Source organism: Lissotriton helveticus, chromosome 5_1, assembly GCF_964261635.1.
Source record: "Lissotriton helveticus chromosome 5_1, aLisHel1.1, whole genome shotgun sequence".
NCBI lineage: Eukaryota > Metazoa > Chordata > Amphibia > Caudata > Salamandridae > Lissotriton > Lissotriton helveticus.
Window position 1 is genome coordinate 311235611 of NC_136065.1, and position 23104 is coordinate 311258714.

Consider the following 23104-nt stretch of genomic DNA (forward strand, 5'->3'; position numbering starts at 1 on the left):
TTTTGTCATATTGAATGTTGATCAGTTAAAAAGTTTCCACTTTAGGCAAATTAATCTTTAACTAGTAACTCTGCTTAATGTGCTAGCAGTGTTTCTAAATACACAAATTAATCCAGAATTGTAAGTAGAGTACGTTAAATGTCTGACCTGTGTAGTTACTTCACATTCCAGCCCAACCCAAAATGGTCACTGCGTCGGGTCACGTCTATGGTGCTGAATAGTGAAGTTCAACTGGAAAGGCATGGTGAGCAAAAAAAAAAAAACCAATGGATTTAGGCCCAGATCTCTGTACCGGGTTGAATGTACAATTGTTGTTTAGGTCGAGCCTAGAGCAGCGCATGCGCTGCTTGTTCGACTTTTAGTAAGGGGGTTTTAAAAGTGCTACCCACCAGCTTTTCCTGGCCTCACGCTTGCATGCACGCTCACGCTGCCGCCATCTGCCTTTGTTATCTCCAATACTTTTCGCGCACGCTTGTTAATTGTTTTTTTTCATTTTATGCATTTTTGTGTGTATTATTTCTTAATTGTCTTGGTGTTTTCTTTCCTCTTATTTATTTAAATATGTTTTACCAGTGATATCCTTTGTTCAATTCAATATTTTACTTGTCTATGCTTTTTTTTTCACTTTTAAATGTAACTTTTACATATCGTTGTCCTTTCCGATGCTCATTCTTGTCGGATGTTGATTTGCATTTTGGTCCATGAACAAAGCATTAGTTGCAGGTTGCTATAAGACAAAGGAACAGGTCAGGACAAATTGAAAGCTCTCCCTTTCGCCCAGAGCATAGCAGATTGCTTTCTGCAAAGATTTCAAGCTACCTAATGCTAGTTCTAACTAAGTAACTCTTCCACTCGTTTGGTTTCTGCATCTTGTTGCCCGGTGTTTACATTACAACAGCTGGCATTCTGTGTGATCTTGACAGGTAGCCTTTATTGTCGTACATTTTCAGCGATCTCAGGTTGTCCCATATTGATCTTAAAAAATTGCCTGCTTTTACAACATACTTTACAAACGGTCTTATTTTTAGGCACTGATTATAGGTGCATTTTGTCATCCTCTGAAAAATGAGCGGCTGAATCTAGGACTATAAGCATATCTCCAGAGCAGGCGGATTCAGCCACTCTTCACTCTTTAGTACCTATTTAGTCACGTATCAGATGAGAGAAACTAAGCCATTCTTGTTTTCGCTTTGTGTTCTGGAGCTTATAGTTCGAATCGAGCCAAAAGACAGAAAATCCCAGACGTCTCCGATACAAAGAGCATCATCACGTCAGCTTTCTGCACTAAAGTCTTTTGTGTTTTAGGGGAGTTCTGAGACAGCATGTTTTCCAGTGGGACGTTTCGGCCTCTCTTCAGTTTCTCTCTGTTACTAAACCGAACCCCCCTCCCTTCTGGAACTTTGTATATATAGCTTTAACAGTTCTCTTTTTGGTACGATTTCTGGCAGAAACTCGCATACTTTCTACTGCAGTCCCGAAAAAAGTTTTTTTTTTTTTTTTTTAAAGACGGGAAAATTCCTTTGCAGATGTTTTTAAAATTGGCGCGCCTAGTCTTGGCAAAATCTGGCTCCGTATTGTGGGCGATCAGCAGCGGCGCTGTGATTTTGCTCTGTTTAAATGTGTTTATTTTTGACGTTTTAAAACCTCACTAGCTTTGATTGCTTTTTGCTGATTGGTCAACAATCGCCCTCGTATGGCCTTTGGCTCTGGCACTCCCTGAAATGGATGTGGTGGCATCCGAACACCATGAGCAGTCCGCATCGAAACCTGTATTCCGACAGGAGAGATCCTCCACAGCACCACAAGATAGGAAGGCCCAGGACATCAGCTACCCTTGGCCCATCTTGTGCCAGCTTCTTAGGAGGGCTCCTGCTCTACCCTGACCAGTGCTTAATTTCCAAAAAATAAATAAGCGGCTTGCACCACCCACTGCTCCTACTAGAGCTGCCTATGATAGTACCAACACAACTACAAACCATCGTACTCCTACAAGTGTGACAATGCAGACTATTCAAGGCCCCCAAAACTATAAGAATGGCTTGGGCAGCAAGTAATAGTCATTTTTAAAGTATATTGAATTAATAATTGACTTTTGCTGTGGTCATCTCTAAAATAGACAGACACCGCCACCTTGTGGAAGACTATCACAAGCGCCGGTGATGACAATTAGGGGCCAGTGCAGAGCACCGGAAAACACTGGCTCAAATTAAGTACTGACCCTGGTTTGCTCGGTACAGTTAATCCCATGTCTGGCCTAGGCCTTTAAATCCCATTGACATATTTGTCACTCTATAGGGGGCTTGTTTTCGCTTCTTTTTTTCCATTTTAAATTTTAGGAGTTTTATACAGCACTGGCAAAACCCTAGGGGTATCAGGGTGCCTTACAGCAATGTCACAACATTAATCAGTCAATCACAATACATTAACAAGTATTGGCATAGCCAATAGGTTTCGCATTTGGGACCTTATAAATGTTTAGCCATGCAACAGTTGGTGTTGCTGCACCAAGGATATTCTGCTGCATAACTAAATACTTATAAGGTCCCAAAAGCGAGACCTATTGGCTATGCCAATGCTTATTTTGCATTTGTCACCCCGAGTGGGACGGGTATGCCCAGACGTGGGTCCCGTGCTCTCCATGCCACTGGAGTCAAGCTATCCTGGCTGATGAGGGCTGAAAGCCAGAAACCGGTCCTAGGATGCTTGTTTCCAGTTCAGGGGGGACCTGGCCTGGCAGTTCGGGCTGGACTGCTCCCATTGGGCCCAGGGTGAAGACTGATTTGAATAGGGCTGGGTCCAAACTGGAAAGGCATGATGAGCAAAAAAACTATGGATTTAGGCTCGGATCTCTGTACTGGGGTGAATGTACGACATTGTTCTGCATTCTGTCTATCAATTGTTGTTTTTGAATAGTGATGGTTCAAGCGGCGCAGCCTTTCAGTAGCTCATCCTGACGCATGTACAGTTGAGATGTGCAGACAGTTTAAAAAGCATTTCTTCCACTTCAGAAAGTTTAATTGAAAATGTTCCGCTATCCCTTCACTGGTGCACCCACCTCTTGTCAGCAAATTTAAAAATGTATTTAAGGTTGCACTAGTGTGTCTACTTCCGTTGTGAAAGTGTAGGGTCTTCCACAATAAGTCCTCACGTCCAGGTCAACGAATAACTCTATAACCACATTTGCACTGACTCCTGTCAGAAATAATTGGACTGCAGACACTTTGGTTTACTGTTCCTTATAATTCTTTAAGTGATCCATTTGGGAGACTGTCCATTGAACCCCTTGCGTCGAGCCATCTGTACTTCAAATGCTCTCACAACCGTAGAATGAAACTGTAAACGATTTTGTGTTGAAGGAAAAAAACGTTATGCGTTTTTTTTAGGTGCTTGTTCCCAGCATTTTAGACGGTTTTTAATTTAGTTCTCCTAAACAGATGATTGTTTTGCATGATGTGCCGTATGTGAAATATTTTCTAACGAGGGTCCGACGACTCCTCTTTCCACAGTCCCACATTACAAATGGTTGTTCTTGCATTTGACTACTCTCAAAGTTCAGCTTAAGAAAAATCATTTGGATGCCTTGCTCGAAGAGGATTGATCATCCCAATTGTCCCAAATCAATATATCTTAGGATGCCACATGCAATAGTTTATTGCAAAGGGTGCAATTTACATAGCAGCCATTCAGTTTTTTCTCTCATCAAAGACATATTAAAGGTTTTCATGACAGTGACGCACTGGGTGGATACTCAACTGTCAGACATTGTAACATATGCCTCTTCCTCTTATTAATGGATCAAAGTTCCTAATAATTGTGCTTGGACTTTCTGGCTCCAGAGTCTCCTGGTTTTTGTCTCTTGACATTCTGTCAGATTTTCTTAAACCACTGTACTTTAAGTTATTTCTCTCTTGAGAGTTATAACCAAAAGGGTGCCTACATAAGGGTGGGATCCTTTTTTGCAAGGGACTAGAAATTGTTTAAAAGTCAATTGAGTGCGTAACCAATAAGATGTCTCTTAATCTTTTCTTGGCAATTAGGATTCACAATTTGACCGTATATCAGAAGGAGGGACAGACAGATATCACAGTACTGGAGAAGAGTAATGACAATGCCATATTTTTCTGAAACTTTAATTTTGACAAGAAAACATTCAAGAATTCTGTTTGAGAGAGCGTCTAATGTAAAAACAATACAGACATGCTATTTTTACTTTTTTAATTTTGACACTTTTTCGGTGCAAAAGGTTTGTGGTACTTGACTTGGACTTGTGGCTCTCATGCAATCAGTGAGGCGTGACCTCTGTCGTAAGTACCATGATAAAAGAAACTATTATACCACGAACCATGTACATTTTTAAAACATTGAGTATGAGAGGAAAACCTAGTGTTTAAACAAGACAGAAAGTAGCCATGCAAAATATAAGTTACCATCCTAAACTTACATTTAAATTTTAGCATTTTAAGTTTCGCACAGTTGGGTACCAGTTTTACGAGTCCAGACAGTGGCAGTCCCATCCATGTTTATTTTTCTGGGTTAACAGAGGATTCTCGACACCCTGGAGACCACTGTGGAAGTTTGACTGGCTCCCAAGAATGTATTATTCCACATTCAAATACTTCTTCTCTGTGGCACAGTTCATTGGACTCCTTGCGATTGCATAGCTTCACGGCAAAGGAGAACTTACAGTTTTTTTGCTGTGCTTTACCTTTGGAGGAGGGGGGAAGACTACTATTTGTGCATTTACAATGGCTTCTGCACAAATAGTACAACAGGATAAGAGCAAGAATGTAGGTAAAGAGGAAAATAAAGAGGATGCATATCTTGAAGTAGTTAAAAAGGATACTTCAAAATCACACCCTACGGGAAGATCTTCGGGTACACACTGTGGATGCTAGCCACATGGCCTGTCCCACAGCCAAGACAGGCGTCCACCATGCTGCAGGCCGACAAACCCCCCGCTGCGCTCATCCAAAGGCCATGCACAGCAGGCAAACCTCGCAGGAGGAGTTTTATTTTTAGGGCGACGGGAGGGTGCGGATTCCTTATAGGATTCACAAACCATCACAAAATGATATGTTGGAACATTGTCTAAGAGCCGGGTTTGGATTCACAGAACCTGTAAATGGGCCAATATGAGCCCGGGAAGCTTCCTGTGGGTTTGCGACAGTTTGCTGATGAAGCTTGCGCAGGGTTCACAAGACTTAGCCAGGAATCATAGATCTCAGGGTATACAAACAGTGACAAAAATCTGTGTTTTTTTTTATTGACCCGTCATAGGCTGGCATGGGGGTGTCGGGTGTGTGATTAGTCTGAGTGCCGAGACACGGCACTCTGCCAGGGGCTGGAGGAGTGTGCATGTTCTCCATGAAGGCTGTAATGCAGCCTGAATGGAGAACATGCTATGTGCGCATGACTGTGTGGTGGCCCTCTTGGGTCGGCCACACAGTCATGCGCACATAGGGAGTGCAAAACACTCCTCCCCCTATCCCCCACAAGCAGCGGAAAAAAGAAAATGATAATAACCTCGAGTTATTATCATTTTATTTTTCCTTTTTTTTTTTACACTGCATAAAGCAGTGGAGCGACACTTCAACGCCTTAGTGGAGGAGCCACCACTGTATGTGCACAAGGTTCTGAAACGAAGTGCACTGAAAGAAGGCTTCTCCTTCGCTGAAGTTTTACCAGTTTTTTTTTGTTTGTTTTTTTGGAGTTTTTTATATAGCGCGAACTAGAACCGAACCGAATCAGTTATCAGAGCGCTTTACATAGCACCAGTTACGTTACATGAGGACACACTTTCATTTTTTTCTTTTTGTTGTATTTTTTTTTTTTTATAGGCACGGGGAGATTAAGTGATTTGCCCAGAATCACAGGGGGTTTTTGGCGTCGTTACCGAGACTCGAACCCAGATCCCCAGGTCCGAGGTCCAGCGCCTTAGCCGTTAGGCCAACCCCTCTCCCAGGTTAAATTGCATCATAAAAATAAACTGACAGGATGATACTTTTGGGGTTTGTACCCTGGGCATTCATTCGGTCTAATGGTTTTAAATAGGGCACAAGTCCTAAAAAAAGAAGTGGGGGGACTAAGCAGGTTAGCCAGTCTGCAAGAGAAATCATGACGCGCACCATCACAGCGCATGATGTCAAGATTTGCGACATTGCGTGTGACCTCACTGAAAGTGACATCAAAAGAAGTGACATCAGATATTAAGACCTCACACATATTTTTATAAGGAATATCCCCGAGTATATTTTAGCGCATTATGAGATTTAACAAATTAGTTTGGGCGCTGTGGTTGTGCCAAAAAAGTGGTGCACTCCAGACGCAAAATCTGTTCTCAACTAATACATTTATTTTTTTTTAAACACTGCCAGAAAGAAATTGGAAACCAGGAGAAGCATGGCAGTAGACCTGTTATGCTGAATTGGTTGCAAAGTCTACATTTTAAAAAATGTGTTTGGGTTAAGGCATCTGCTGTGAAGGTGCCCAGTAAATCTCAGGGAATAGTAATAATGATAAGCTAACTCTGGTGGTTAATGCACTTGCTGGAGAGATCTGTGTTTTGTAAGTCCCAGATTTTAATCACAGTAGTAGAGAAGGTAAATCTGTCTCCTGCAAAGCACATTATCTAACACGCAGATGACAGATTTTTATTTAAATGTAGGTAGTAAAGTGGGTCACTGTTTTTAACACGGAGATCCTTTTGTTACCTGCCCGCTCATAAATTGTAATCCTTCTAAAAGACCACAATGAGGTACGAAGGACATACGACTCCTACACCTTGTAACCCTTGCTGTCTTATGTAACTCATCTTGTACATTGATTTACACATGTACATGATTTATTGCCAATGTATATTGTCTATGTTACGTAAAGAGCTCTGACAACCTGCATTAGGTTGCATAGCGCTAAAAAAGAAATAAAATAGTGCTATTGAAATTGTTATTTGTATAAATACTGGGACAGGCCAACAAACCTGCCATTCTTACAGTGCATACATCTATTATATACAGGGACTGAACAAAGGCAAAAGCTGCCTCTCTTAACCCTTTCCTTGCGGCTGTCGGCCAAAGGCCGTGGCAAGAACTACCTCTGTAGTGCTGCGCACGTCCGTTGGCCGACGCGGCCCCGCCCACTCATCAGAACGCCCGCACCGCAGCGGAATTGCCGCGGCGGTTAAGGTGTTAAGTACTTTTGAAGAGATAACAAGCTGTGTGCCTTTGTTTCCCCTCTGTGGTATTTACATTTAGGTGTGAAGTTCCGGGCCTCTTCCAGTTAGGATAATCAAACAAAAGGAGGCCTGATGGCCTTAACTTCGGCCCAGGTGGAGGTGAAAAAATTCCCCTCCCGCCTGCAAATTGCTCCTGGGAATCGAAAGCAGACAAGGTGCAGGAGCTGATGAACATGTCCAGGGGTCTGAAAATGACAACGGGACACCTTCAGCATATTTCGGTGAGGCCCAAAGCATGGCGGGAGCGCGGCGTCCACCCCGTGAAAAGAGTGGGTGACCGCCATGTACCTGCATGTATCCCAGACTTGTGCCCTGGTTGGAAACAAATAAATAACATTGATACTGATGACATATTCCAGCACACCGTTATAAAGACAGGACAGAGCGACGCCACAAAAGTAGGGAGGGTATTTTATACTTCTGTAAGAGGCACTTGCAGAGCGCAGGTATTCATAAACACCGGTATTTACGGTACAATGGTAACGGGATCAGTGCCACAGATCCTCGAAAAGCGAAAGCGCATGTCTGACACTGTTTTAGTTGGGACACAGCATCGTGAAGCTGAATAAAATGGCACAGGCAGCACTCGTCCAATGTTGTTACTTGGGGAGTTTAGGAAACTAAAGCGAGGCAAAAATGTCCTGGCGGGTGAACTCGGACTAGTTGTAATGGAAGAGAATAACCCAGATCGGACAAGAACTGGTTCTGCAGCATGGCTGGCTCGTAAAAATGTACATGCGCGCATTGCGCCCCCTAGTGGCAGGAACCCTGAATAGCCAAGTGAAAAATTAAAACCAAAGTAAGTACAGGCAAGGGAAGAAGGCATGGCTTAGCCCCATGACAGACGGCAACGATGTATTTGCTATGCTATCATCAGCTCCACTAGGGGACTGTGGCGACTAGCACAATAAGACATCTTCGACTAACCCCACTGTTCACCTTCATGAATCTGCAACTACATCGAATTTCAATCAATAAAACGCAACGTTTGTAGAGCAGCTCTCCAAGTGACAGCTTTGCAATTTTCAGCCATTTGCCACAGCTGTAGCCTCGATCATCTCCGATCATATATTCACAAACAAACTGAACTACCTTTAAGACATAAGTCTGCAACTATAAGTCAGACTTGTCCCACCCTCTGCTTCTCGATTCAGCGTTACAAAATGCAACACTAAATAACACAAGTGTTTAGCCATAGCTTTACTGTATAAAAATGAAAAGGAGTTTCTATTAACACCAAAGGAAACTGAATTAATCTAAATGATACCAAACAAATATACTTCAAATTCCAATATGCAGAGAAAAGAACTCCATGCCTGGACCCCAGTTATAGGCTCAAGCATCTTCATAAATGCTCTGTACTAGAAGCTAGATTTCAGTTAACACTCATCCCTATAGCCAATATTATACATAGGGAAACACTTCAGGTCGACTCTGAAATTGTTAAGTCTACAGGTCTGTAGCTAAAGAACAAGTTACATCCCATCAGGTGCCGCTCTTTCTGCTGGATACTCTGTGTAACCACAGTTCCTCATCTTTAGAATATCCCCAAGCGTCAGGCTGGATCCAGAAGATTTAAACCGCATTAGTCCTACGTGCCGGTATTTGGTGCCTTGCAGCTCCGCATTTACGATGTTCCGCCTCCTGAAATGACGAAGGAGCCGCATATAAGCATCACTCCAATGCGCTTTTTCTAAACTCGATCCATGCCCTCAGAAATCGAGCCTAACAGTCAGAGTTATCCGCGTGCAAATCTAGATTATGCGATATATTTTGTTGGAAAAAGATTATTCCACAATAGGAAGGCAGAAGGGCAAGGAGGAATTGGTGGCTAAACAGAGTGTCTACCAGAAAGAGAGAGTTAACAAAGGTAAGTCATTTTTCTTCTGATAAAGCCTTCTAGCCACATATTCTTCACCTTTGGAATAGAGATTAAAGCAGTACCTCCCACTGTGACGAGTTTGTGGAATGGCTTGGTTTAAAAAGGCAAGGACCAAACAGCTGAAATGCTGTTCCTGTTGGAACAGACTCTCAAGGCGGTAGTGCTTCATGAACACGTGCACTAATGCCTACGCCATGGCCTGGTGGATATCAAGAACATGAACTCTGCATGGCAACATAGTGGTGGCAGCCATGGCGGAATGGCCCTCAGTCCTTCTGGAAGTTGCTTCTTAGCCAATGTGCAGCAGATCTTAATGCAAAGGACTATCCACCTGGATAAAGTATTTCTGCACTGCCTTGCTTTTCTTTGCCACAGAGGATCCTGTATAAGCTGATCATGCACTCGATGGTCTTTGGTGCAATCGATGTAAAAGCTCTGGCCACTCTTGCAGTCCTGCAAATGGAGTCTCTCTTCCTCTTTAGAGTATCAATCTAAAAATAGATTATATATGATAGGATGTCGACTGGGGTGCTGATAGCCACATTTATTTTGATATAGCCACCCTAGTACTCATGGATGATCAGAGTTTAGAAGCTGCTATACTAAAAATAGCCCATGATGCAGTCTTTAAAGAGGTTGTAAATGGTTATCTCAAAAACCTGATTTCCATCATCAAGCGTACAGACTTCTACGGGGAGTAAAAGTATTGGTCGTGCACAGAAATATCTAGGTGCCTCATGTCCAATCAACGGTGAACAGCAGGTTACAGAGTCCGGGGGCCTTCCATGCTGCTAAACGGTAAAAATCGGGCTTTTGTTGAATTTAGAAAGTAGTATGTGCCCCACCACTTGAAATCTATTTCGCAGCCAACAAAAACTCAGAGAAGCGCTTGACAATTTTTTGAGAAACTTTTTGGGACCAATAGTGGGAAGCTGCCCACTATTTTCTATCCTTACTCGCATAAAATGTGCTTTACATAGTTTCAGCATTCACTTTGAACTGAAGGGAACCCCATTTATACACATTCTATGACTTCAGGAGCCACACTGCCCAAGTCACAACACCCAAATGACAATAGAGAAGTTCCTATGATCCCCGAATAGCTGCCCAGGGTGTGCAGTACATTTCTTCAGGTTAAACATACATGTGCAGGAGGTATGTAAACCACAATTGTCTCATCTAAGCATGCATTATCAGAAGCACCTTTGTTTAGAGGGCCGTCATCATGACGGCAACATCATACAAAGGCAAGGGGAAACGAAAGACTCCAGTTATTGGGGGTTCTTAATTTCCATGTGATGGTCTTGTAGACTTCTCTCCCATTAGAACCACAGCGGTCATGAACAAGTAACCAGACAGCCCGTCAAGAGGCAATAGCTACTCCCCAACACAGGTGGTGTACACCAAGGTACATCACCTAGTCAGCATAGCCTTATGGTCTGTTGATGGAATGCCAAAAACACAACACCTGCAGCGTCACACGAATTCTCAAGCAAATACAGGGCAGGCAAGAAAAAGTTGAAATGGATCAGGAATGAAATAATTTACTTGCAATGTAAAAACATTCAGCCCGAAAGAAAAGTAAGAAAAAGCTGTTGCACCTACTTCACCCGAGCAATATCTGCTTCTGGCTTTGCTGCAAATACAGCGAAGCACTGACATTTCGTGTTTGAGTATAGCAAATAAGTCTCTCTGTAGATTACAGTCAAGACTGAAAGACCAGAGATGGGTTCAATCCAGTTTTACTTAGTAGCATGTCTTCTTCAGATTCCAAGTAGATATTAACCAGCCGTGATACAACCAGTGAGGGCCCAAATAAAAATGTAACAACCCTTGCAAAAGGAAAGAGTCTTGCATCACAAACCTTACACAAATAAAGTAAAAATGGCATCGACAACTCCTAAATCGGGAGGCTATTTAAGCAGAGATCTCATCCAAGAGCACCTTTTCACAGGGCTTCTGAACTATGCGGTCTAGAAATACTTATTTATTTATTTAAACACTTGCAACAAAAATATCTACAAATGAAGCAGTGACACTTCGCCAGTTTTTTTTTGTTGTACTTTTCTTATGTCCGTTTCTTGTTCCAAGTCCCAGTTAATGTTCTTTGTGGGCTGATTCAGTTTACATCTGTAGAGGCCTTCTTTTTACACCACACAACACAAATTCAGGGTTTTTTCCTCCTTTTACTGGAAACATACGATGCTGCTTATATAGGACAATTAGCTGCCTCGTGATCCCAGGAGTGAGTTTTCACAAACCATTTACAAGAAGCATCCACTCTAACTCAGACATCTGAGAATAGTCATTCTTTATTTTATTTTTTAAGAATGGGCGTTTTTGGGACACTCCACAGATGGCGAAATCTTAGTTTTAAATAGTGTTTTTCAACTAAAAACAAAAGGCACATAGCTCATGATAGTTTAGACTGAAAAGAGAGTATCCACTTTTCGGTAAAGTTGAGAGATGACAGAAATAATAGAATATATTTTCGTCATTTATGTAAATAGGATAATATTACTTACCAAGTAAGCATCTGTTCCTGGCATGTAGAGCTGTAGATTCACATGCTTTGCATACTCCTGCCATCTAGTGTTGGGTCCGGATGTTTGCAAGTTGTTTTCCTTCGAAGAATTCTTTCCTAGTCACGAGGTAAGGTGACTCCTCCTTTCGGTGATAGTGTGCATGGTCATCAACTCCATTGTTAGATTATTTTACCCCAAGAGGATGAGAATGGAGTAAATACGTGTAGTATAGAGATGTCCATGATTATGAATGTATAATTTAAGAACTGCAACAACCATAGGTACCCTGGGAGGCGGGTGGGCGCATGTGAATCTACAGCTCCACATGCCAAGAAGAGATTCTTATTGGGCAAGTAACATTATCCGTTCAAGGCATGTGTGCTGTAGATACACATGCTTTGCATAGACTGTAAAACAGTATACTCCCAAAGAAGTGGCTAACCTGTAGATGTTGCAGTTGTTTGGAATAGTGTTTTCAGTACTGCTTGGCCTACATTAGCCTGTTGACATGCTAACACATCTACACAAAGACCATGTAGCTGCCTTACATATATCAGCTAGAGCAGTGTTTCCCAAACTGTGGTCCGCGGACCCCCAGGGGTCCGTGACACATTCCCAGGGGGTCCGTAGGCAACAGTTTTAAAAGCACCAAAACATTTCTTGTATAATTAGCAGCTTTCCAGCAACAATAACAGTGTCAAGAGAATGCCAGTGATTAATGTACCTGCTGAAGAGAGAGGAGAGTTTTGTTCAGTGGCAGCTTTGATTTAACTAATGTAGCACAGAGGGTTAATGTGCCTACTGCAAAGAACGTGTAACATGCATCTTAAAAAGCAGCATTTTACGTGCCTAGGTTCGTGGTTACTGCTTTTATCACAGAGATTCCTTTATTACTGTGCACTTCATAAGTGACATTCGTAATCTAGCAGGGGGACCTATAAACTGTCATCTAAGAGCTGCTTGAAAACTGCATGGTACCAGTTAGTAACTTATATTTTGTCCCAGTTATTCATTACCCTGATGCTGCTAAAAAGATATATTTGGGTGGAAATACATTTTTAATGTTAAAGTCAATGCAATGCAACTGTGTTATGCTCTGAATCCTGAGTTTGTGCTTTTCCAGACCAAGCACTCTTTAAACATTTTATATACACACTGATTTACATGTATGATTCAATGTCTCTATATGTGTGTGATGTAAAGTGCTCTGACATCCTACAATGGTATGAGAGAGGCTACAAAACAAATGAAATACATGTGACAGAGGGGTATTACTTCAATATAAAATAATAAGGGCCAGATGTACGATCTGTTTTTATATGCGCGAACGGGTTCGCGAACCCGTTTGCGCATGCAAAAACCTATTGGGCCATGTACATAGCCAATTCCGCGAGTCGCAATTTGTTTGCGACTCTCTAAATAGGTTTTGCAACTTGCTATTTGGACGGGGCATTCCCTTTCTAAATAGCGAGTCTCAAAACCATGTACAAATGTGTTGCGGTCGCAAAACAGTCACAATTACCTCCTACTTCAAGTAGATGGTAATGCATTCGCAAATTGGAATGGGTCCCCAGGGGACCCCTTCCCCTTTGCAAATGCATGCAAAATTATTTTTTAAGGTCAGGCAGTGGTCCCAGGGACCTCTGCCTGCCCTTAGAAAATGAAACGAAAACGTTTCATTTTTTTTTTTTAAATGCATGGTAAACAGGCTGCATTTTTTTTTTAAACTGCTTTATTTAAAAGCAGTCCGAGACATGGTGGCCTGCAGAGGCCAGCAGGCCACCATCACTGGGAGGGCTGGCATTCCCAATGGGTTCGCAAATTGCGAGAGGCTCATTAATATTCATGAACCTCGCAATTTACGACCCCATTGGGAATCCCAAACAGTGTTAAACACACTGTTGTACATTTCATTTAGCGACTCGCAATTTGCCACTCGCAATGTGTCGCCAATTGCGAGGCACTAAATGAAATGGCCGAACATCTGGCCCCAAAATCCTTACAGGCACATGCATCATTATTGCATTTTGCGATTCCTCAATTGCGAAAAATAAGGAATCGCAATTAAGGAATTGCAAAATGCAATGCATCAAGAAATTGCATTAAAATGTGCGATTTCTTATTATTCCTTAATTGCGACTCGCAATTTGTGAGTCGCAATTAAGGAATACCTCCCCATTCATTCCTATGGGCCTAGAGGCCCATAGGAATGAATGGGAAGAAATTCTCAATTAACGATTAGCAATTAGCAAATCGCAAATTGAAAATGCGATTTCAAGGGTGCAGGGGTGTCCAAAGGACACCCTGTTACACCCCTGAAATCAATCTGTGCACCTATGTTGTGCCCACACATGCCCTTAGGGCATGTGTGGGCACAACATGAAACTTTGAAAAATGCACAAAAGTGCATTTTTCTAAGTTTTCCTAAATTACCAGAAGGTTCAACCTCATGGTAATTTGCTCCCCTTAATTGCGAAATCGCAATTTTTAAATGTTTCATGCATTGCATTTAAGGAATCGCAAGATGCGATTCCTTAAATGCAATCGCAATTTGAGAAATCGCAAATATTTGCGATTTCTTAAATTGCGAGGGCCTTGAACCTTCATGCATTCCAAAAGAGGATTTTGCGATCGCAAACGGCCGATTTTTGCGATTCGCACCGTTTGCGATCGCAAAATCCTTTGATGCATGTGCCTGTTAGTACTTTGAGTATTTGTTTTGTGTGCACACGGGTGTATTTTTTTCGAATTACTGTTTTAATGTTTGAAATTTAACTCATTCAAATTGCTTGGGGGTCCCCGGCTTCCAGTGGTGACTCAATGGGGGTCCTCAGGAGACAAAAGTTTGGGAACCCCTGAGCTAGAGGGATGTTGCCTAAAAAGGACACAGAGGCCCCTATTTTGCTAGTGCAATGCGCTCTAGGGAGTATAGTTAAAGTTCTTTTAGCTTTAATATAGCAAGTTTGAAGGAATTTTACAATCCATCTGGCAATACCAGATTTTGAAATGGGACTGCCTTTGTGAGTTGGAGCAAATGCAACAGACAGATGTTTTGTTCTGCGAAAGTCTTTCAAACTCTCCTTAGTGATGTGATAGAAATGAGGAACGCAACTTTCCATGAGAGGAACTGTAAAGGGAACTTGTGTAATCGTTCAAAAGGTGGGCCCATGTGCCTTTTGAGAACAATGATGAGATTCCATACTGTGGCAGGGGGAATCCTTGGTGGAATTACTATTTTTAAGCCTTCCATGAAGGCCTTGGTTACTGGGACTTTGCAAGTACACAGCTAATGCTGCAAGGTGCAAATGGATAGACGTGTAAGCAAGGCCTGATTGTTGCAAATGTAACAAGTAGCAAATAATGTTTTGCATAGAAGCATCTAAAGGATTGATTTTGTTGTTATTGCAATATGTAGCAAACCTTTTCCATTTTGCTGCATAGCAAGCTCTGGTGGTAGGACTTCTTGCTTCTTTTAGAATATTCATACAGTCTGGTGGGAGATTTAAATATACAAATGTTATGACTTCAGGAGACAGATCCCTAAATTCATCTCTTTGAGATCTGGATGTCTGATTTCTCCATGGCTCTGTGTGAGGAGACTGGAGTTTAGGTGTTGTTTTTGATGTGGAACTAGAGACTGCTCCAACAGAGTAGTGTACCATGGTTGACGAGCCCATGTGGGAGCCACTAGAATTAGTGCAAGAGATGTTTGCTTAAGTTTCCAAACCACCCATGGAATGAGCGGGAGCAGCGGAAAAGCGCAGGCAAATATTCCTGACCAGTTCATCCATAGGGCATTGTCTTTTGATAGCGGGTGTGGGTACCTGGAGCCGAAGTTTGGGCATTTAGCATTTTCGGCTGTGGCGAATAGGTCTATTTGTGGAAACCGCCACTGTTGGAAGTAAGGAAGGAGAACTTGGGAGTGAAGTTCCCACTCGTAAAATTTGTTGTCTCCTGCTGAGGAGATCAGTAATTTGATTGTTTACTCCTGGGAGATGATCTGCCAGAAGATAAATCTTGTGATGTATCACCCACTTCCAAATGGCTTTAGTGAGTGTGGACAGTTGGAGAGTGTGTCCCCCCTTGATTCTGAACATAATACATTGCTGTCATATTGTCTGTTCGGACTAGGACAGTTTTGGGTATGAGCTGAGTAGGAAAACCTTTTAGTGCTAGAAAAACAGCGAAGAGCTCTAGATAGTTGATGTGGAGAGTGCTGTGCTTGTCACTCCATATGCCCTGTATTGTGTAATTTTTAGGTCTCGCGACCTATCGATGCGCGCATGCGCATCGAGCGGAGCGAGAATTCAAGCGGCGAAAACATCATGAAACCACCAGCTTTTTGCTGGCGTTTTCATGGCGTTTTCCTGCAGTTCATGTGAACCACGTGTTCAAACATGAACGCGCATCAGCCTCCCTCCATTTGCCGCAGAGCACATCAAAGGGCTTCGCCCAGCGTGCGCTCTGCGGCTTCTCGGCTTCTCCTCCCCTAATTACGCCGCACACAGCCTTCCTTGCATTTCTCCTCCCCCTCCCCAGCCAGCTTCCCCCAGGCCGTGTTCCCTCATCCCTCGCACCCCCTCGGATCCCTTTCTCCGATTCCTCTCCATTTGTTCTTCCTTCCTCTACCTTTTCACATCCTCTCTCTTTGCCTGTCCTACTTCCTCTTCATACCGCTACACCTAAATCCTTTTTTTTCTAAAGTTCATTCATCTTATATCTCTCACGTGCACAGAACAACTTCTCACAAACACGCTAACTTTTCCTTTATCTCGTACATATACACATGTGCACTTCATTAGTTAATTCCCGTCCCATAACCTTTGTACTCTCTCGGAGGCAAGCTCGCCCACCCCCTCTCATGAAAACCCACTCACTCTCGTGCACACATGCACACTGATTTGTCGTGCCATGATGTTTGTACGAATCCACTCACTGCCTCTCTCGCTCCCACGTCTCAGACACACTCTCCCTCCCGGAATTGATGACCCTGACATTCCAATTAGCAGACTGTGAAATGCAGGGTTTCCTAATTAACACAGCCCTCCAACTACGCACTAGTCGTTAATAAAGGGCCATTAACAAGCTCGGATTCTGGCCGTCCTGGAACTACACTCGGGCTCCTGGTTTTAAATACTACCTGCCCGCAGTGGAGCTTGTTTGTTGAAGTTGCATGCTGCTGTAACCGCCATCTGCACTGGCGCGCGACGTAGATCGATGCAATAGGCTCATCCCAGGGACCAGAGGCGCGAGCTCCCCTCGCACTCAATGGCGGGACAGAACAGCAGCAAGAGAGAGTAAGCACCGGTGGGAAGCAGAACTGGAAACTACCCACACACACCGAGCAGGGGCTCTCACGGGGGCAGCAGTGAACCACCACACACAAAGGATAGGGAGGGACATGTTGGGCGCCAGCAGGGAAAACGCGCCTCACACAAACAGGGAAAGAGGAGTCGGCAGCAGTTAAAACATACTTCACACAAACACGAATAAGGAAAGAAGAGTTAGCCACAGAGAAAACACCCCTCACACAAACAAGAACGGGATAGGAAGAGTTAGCATCTCTGAAAACGCCCCTAACTCAAACAGAATAGAGAAAGAAGAGTTACAAGCAGCGAAAAACCTCCTTACACAAACAGAATAGGGAAGGAAGAGTTAACAGCAGTGAAAAACGCCCCTCACACAAACACGAACAGGGAAGGAAATATGTTGGCAGCAATGAAAACACCCCTTACACAAACAACAATAAGGAAAGAAGAGATAGCAACAGTAAGTATTTAGTTTTGCAGCACAATATCCGATTATGCAACAAGGATATTGTGCTGCAAAACTAAATACTTATAAGGTCTCCAAGCGAGACCTATTGGCAATGCCAATGCTTGTTTAGATGAGCCCCCCCCAACCTGTTAGAGAAGCGTCTGCTGTGAGCACAATCTGTGGAACAGGGTCGATGAAAGGCCGGCCTGCTGATAAGTTTTGTGGGTTCCACCACTGCAGAGAGGGATGGGTGCAGCCGTCTACCAAAACTAGATCGGTCAATAGACACTGTGATTGATTCCACTGACGTGTCAGGCATTCTTGTAGGGGGCACATGTGAAGCCTTGCATGGAGTAGAATTGCGATGCAGGACGCCGTCATTCCCAGTAATTGCATGAACACTCTGGCAGCTAATGTTTGGTTGGGTTTAAACTGTAGAATTGCAATTTGAATATTGTGTATTCCGGCTATTTTGGGAGAGGCTAGAGCATGGGTACTTGCAAATATTTCACCAGGGGCCAAAAATGTAATCTGTGGTGTGACCAAGGGACGCACTGATGCCAGCATGGGGGTGGAATGGGAGGTGTAATGTGGGACTAGCGGAAGAGACACATGCAAACTAAGTGGTTTAATTGCACCTGGGAGCACTCCCAGCTTCCGCACTTAACAAAACCTTGTGATCCTGGGCAATTGTTTTATTTTACTTTGCTTATTGATTATTGTCCAGGGATGAATGCATAAATATTTGTTTCTAAATTCATGTTTGAAAATTAGGTATGTGTCCCCATATAGCACAGATTACTCAAAAAATGCCCCCGTTTTAAAGCTACAGAGAATTCTTATGTTTGAAAAAAGCTACCATTTATTATCACACTCGAAACTATAAACAAGTCCTCACTGGAAACCTTCCACAGAAAGTCTCATTTTGTTGACTGGTCCAGTCCCATTCTCAACCTTACCACTTCCTACTGGATGAAAGGGTAAGTCAGTTGGTTTGGTTCAACGACTGAAGTAGATAAAACACATGGTTACTGTAGATGCTATTTTGTGTTTACACACCCCAGAAATTAGATGGGTGACATTTCCAAAAAGTATATGACACTATTTAGAGTTGACCTAGATGATGAAAAACCATTAACAAAGCTTCAGAAGTAGCTGAATCCCACCACTGCTCACCACTTTCTAGACATACATGATCAAGAAAAAAGCCAAGACGTTTAAAAGGCCCTGGTCAGATACATTTTAAAGGGTTGACTCAGTGTGTCCGTTGAAACCGCCTGAATGTTATTGGGCAATTCAGTAACGACCCGTAGCCGACAAGGACTTCAGTAAAAGAGAAATGGGGAGGTTGGTTTACGTTAATACCTTGGGTTACATTCTCCGAGATGCTCCACTCAATTAGATAAAAGGCTGCAATGGCGGAAAATACAGAAAATAAACAGCAATCAAGCTGGGAACTAAACGGGTATCGAAGGAGGCAGCGATAAGGCGAACTACTAAAAACGCGCCTGGTGCGCATAAGCCTGCCAAAATTAAACCTGGTACAGTGAGACTATGTATTTTTCTGTTCATATTTATTAAAGACATTTAAAATAAAATGAAAACATTACAGTAAATTATGTTCAAGAAGACTTAAAACGGATTCCGGCACGCAGTGCCCGCAGTGCTACTGCAGTGTAAGCAAATAAACAAGTCTTTTCTGATGTTTTGAGATCACTCCCGTACACTGCCAGAAGGGGGCAGCACGAGCACACTTATGAATCGGAAAGGAGCCATGCTGCGCAATCTTTGCAACCCATACAGGAATGGGGACGAGATGTCATTTAAACAAGGGTATAAAGTACATCACAGGAGGAAAAGCCATCCCGTCAGGTTCAGCTAGGCAACTTGTTTGATTTGTACACACTCGCCAAGCACCGTAGTGTGACTATGTATATTGTTATATTGTTGACGCACCTGGTTGACTTTGCACACTTTACCCACACCACCTCAACGATCCCTACTTCTCTACTACTGTCGCACCTGTGGGACTATACATCCTGCACACACCCACCTCAACTATGCCCACCTTTAAGCTCTAAATATTTTAAACACGCTTAAGCAAGTATATGCTCCTTATTTTTGTACTTTATACTATTGACGCAACTGTTTGTCTATGCACCGTGTACCGACACTACCTCACCTGTGACCTACTTCATGTTCTTTGACCTACCTATGTAACTAAGCACCTTGTACCCAACTACCTCAAATATTACTTTGTATATACTCCTTATTACTTTGAATTTGTATCCCCGTGTCCTTGTAAAGCGCTCTGATATCTGCAAAGATCTTGTTCGCGCTATATAAAAACTTTCAAAATAAAATAAATAAAATAAATAAATTCATCCTGCAAGACAGGACTGACGCTGCCAGCGGTAGGACAGAAAGTGGCGGCGGCGACTCTCATGTGCCTACAGCCAGCACATACTAACCCTCCCTCAGCAGCCTGTGCCCAGCGACGGGCCTCACCTTTAGCACTGGGTTCAAGTACAGCTGCTGCTTCTGCCGGCAGATCTTGTTCAGGATCAGGAAGGCGAGCACCCGGATTGTTTCCTCCCCCGTGCTCCAGAGGGTGATTGATTGCTGGACAGAGGGAGACAAGCAAGTGCAGAAAGCTCAAGTAAGCAGGCATCACAAACCAGACTAAAACAGACGCATGACAGGTGCCCTATTCTTAGAACAAGACATTCAAGCGCAGTGGGAATACAGCTGGGTTATATAGGTTTCTTAAATACGGGTTGATATCTCATCGAAGTAGGGAAGGGGGGGGGAATAAAGGAGAATGGGGGGGGGGGGTAATAAAGGAGACTGAAGGGAGATGACATAATAACACAGTTTGTGGTCCGCAAGGTGAATTATTTCGAGACATCGCCTCTGAATCCTTCAGTCTTCTGCCCACAGAGGCCTAGCAGGATTGCACATGACAACCATTTGCATAGCCGAAGTCCTCACGCAGACACATCCCGCACTTAATTCTAACCTCACCCTCCCGGTCCCAGCTAGTGTCCATCTCTCTTCTGCACCTCCTGAGAAGCTCTCAAGTCTCGCTCTTAGCCCATCTACCAAACACCCACACACCCAGCTAATCTTCAGCTCTAACCCACTTGACCAATCTCTCACACACCTTAGCAAGCCTTCCATCACGACACACCCCGTCCTTCAAAAACTCACCTGCCGCTTCTACAAGTCCATGTGCGATGGATGCGGCGGCAAGGCAGGTAAGTCTCCCCCACCCCCCAATCCCAACACCTCGCCCATTCAGAGGCAAACACCACTGGCGGCCCCTCCAGTTCTCCAAACCGCACACCACCCTCCAGTCCACCACACAGCACACCACCCCTTCAGGCCACTAAACTGCACACCCCGACCAATCCTCCAAACTGAACACCATCCTCCAGTACTCTAAACTGCACAGCACACTTGAATCCACCAAACTGCACAGCACACTTGAATCCACCAAACTGCACAGCACACTTGAATCCACCAAACTGCACAGCACACTTGAATCCACCAAACTGCACAGCACACTTGAGTCCACCAAACTGCACAGCACACTTTAGTCCACCAAACTGCACAGCACACTTTAGTCCACCAAACTGCACAGCACACTTTGTCCATGCACAGTATACTTTAGTCCACTAAACTGCACAACCCCGACCACTCCTCCATACTGCACACCACCCATCAGTCCTTCACACCGCACACCATCCTCCATCCACACCACCCCTTTATCCCACATCACCACTCCTGTCCACACTGTGCACCACCCTCCACTCCTCCGAACGGCACACCACCCTCCACTCCTCCGAACGGCACACCACCCTCCAGTCCTCCGAACCGCACACCACCCTCCAGTCCTCCGAACCGCACACCACCCTCCAGTCCTCCGAACCGCACACCACCCTCCAGTCCTCCGAACCGCACACCACCCTCCAGTCCTCCGAACCGCACACCACCCTCCAGTCCTCCGAACTGCACACCACCCTCCAGTCCTCCAAACCGCACACCACCCTCCAGTCCTCCAAACCGCACACCACCCTCCAGTCCTCCAAACCGCACACCACCCTCCAGTCCTCCAAACCACACACCACCCTCCAGTCCTCCAAACCGCACACCACCCTCCCCCAAACCGCACACCACCATCTAGTCCTCCAAACCGCACACCACCCTCCAGTCCTCCGAACTGCACACCACCCTCCAGTCCTCCAAACTGCACACCACCCTCCAGTCCTCCAAACTGCACACCACCCTCCAGTCCAGGCTTTCGTGCTAATTATAGCACGGAAACCGCGCTACTGGAAGTCACTGTCGCTATTAGAGAGGTGTTAGATGCGGGAGGAAAGGCCATGTTGGTCATGTTGGACCTGTCGGCGGCGTTGGACCTGTCGGCGGCGTTCGACACCGTTCCCCACGATACCCTCCTAATACGACTCTGGGAATGCGGTCTTCGGGGGACGGTGTGGAACTGGCTCAAATCCTTCTTAGCCGACCGTCGACAAACGATCTGGGCGCCTCCACACTCCGCCGTTATGGCACCTCTGGAAGTAGGGGTCCCTCAGGGGTCTATTCTTAGCCCCCTGCTTTTGAACATCTTTTTGGCCCCCCTTGCAGAGGTGGCGGAATCCTTTGGCGCCCAGATCGTGTCTTATGCTGACGACACCCAACTCTTGTTTACCTACGACAAGAATGAGGTGTTTGACGGGATCCGCATCAGAAGCTATTTAGAGGCGGTCTTCGGTTGGTTCAGAGAGCACGGTTTAAAATGCAACTCCGACAAATCGGAGCTGCTATTTTTTGGCTGTGCTACCGAGCCTGACTGGAAAAGCTGGTGGCCGCAAGACTTGTTTCCACCTGCAAAGGCAAGTGATAAAGCTAAGAATTTAGGAATCATTATTGACAATGACCTAAGTTTTGGGCCCCAAATTTCTTGCCTTTCGGGGAAATGTTTCGGCATCCTTCGGATGCTTAGAAAATTTCTCCCCTTGATCTCTATTAATCACAGAAGGGTCACTGTTCAAGCACTTGTTGGGTCTAGATTGGACTACGCAAACGCCCTATATCTAGGACTTCCCAAATACCTTGTGAGGCGACTTCAAGTAGTCCAAAATTTAGCTGCCCGCGCCATCTATGGGCTTCCTAGACGCGCAAGTGCCTCTGATCTGCTTAAAGAGTTGCACTGGCTTCCTATAGCCAAGAGAGTCCTGTTTAAAAGCTTGACGTTGACCTTTAAAGCCCTCCATGATATTGGCCCCAGTTATATCAGGAAACGTCTTGTCTTTTACAAACCCAATAGAGCTCTACGGTCCGCCTCCTTGTCTCAAATGGTAGTTCCGACCATTAAACGCGTCAGACAGGGCGGCCGCTCCTTTCATCATTTGGCTCCTCGTGCTTGGAACGAGCTTCCTCTCTCTCTTAGACAGACCCACAGCCTTCTGTCTTTTAGAAAGGCCTTAAAAACCTGGCTTTTCACCAGATAAGCTTGCCGCCTTTCCTTGCTGTTGAGTTGTGTTGCTGCCCTTGAAGGCTTTCTTCGCCAAAGCGCCGGGACACTCCCTGTGGAGTAGCTGTTGCGCTATAGAAGAACGTGTTAACATAACATAACAGTCCTCCAAACTGCACACCACCCTCCAGTCCTCCAAACTGCACACCACCCTCCAGTCCTCCAAACCG

General features: G+C 44.4%; 1 protein-coding gene across 1 annotated transcript in view; it reads right to left on the reverse strand.

Annotated features, from left to right (window-relative positions):
- The window catches only part of NOC2L (NOC2 like nucleolar associated transcriptional repressor), a 492322-nt gene that overhangs the window by 396575 nt on the left and 72643 nt on the right, over nt 1–23104 (reverse strand). The window contains exon 9 of the mRNA XM_078642345.1: nt 19904–20017. Within this exon, the coding sequence (XP_078498471.1) occupies nt 19904–20017 (114 nt within the window). The remainder of the gene's footprint in view (nt 1–19903; nt 20018–23104) is intronic.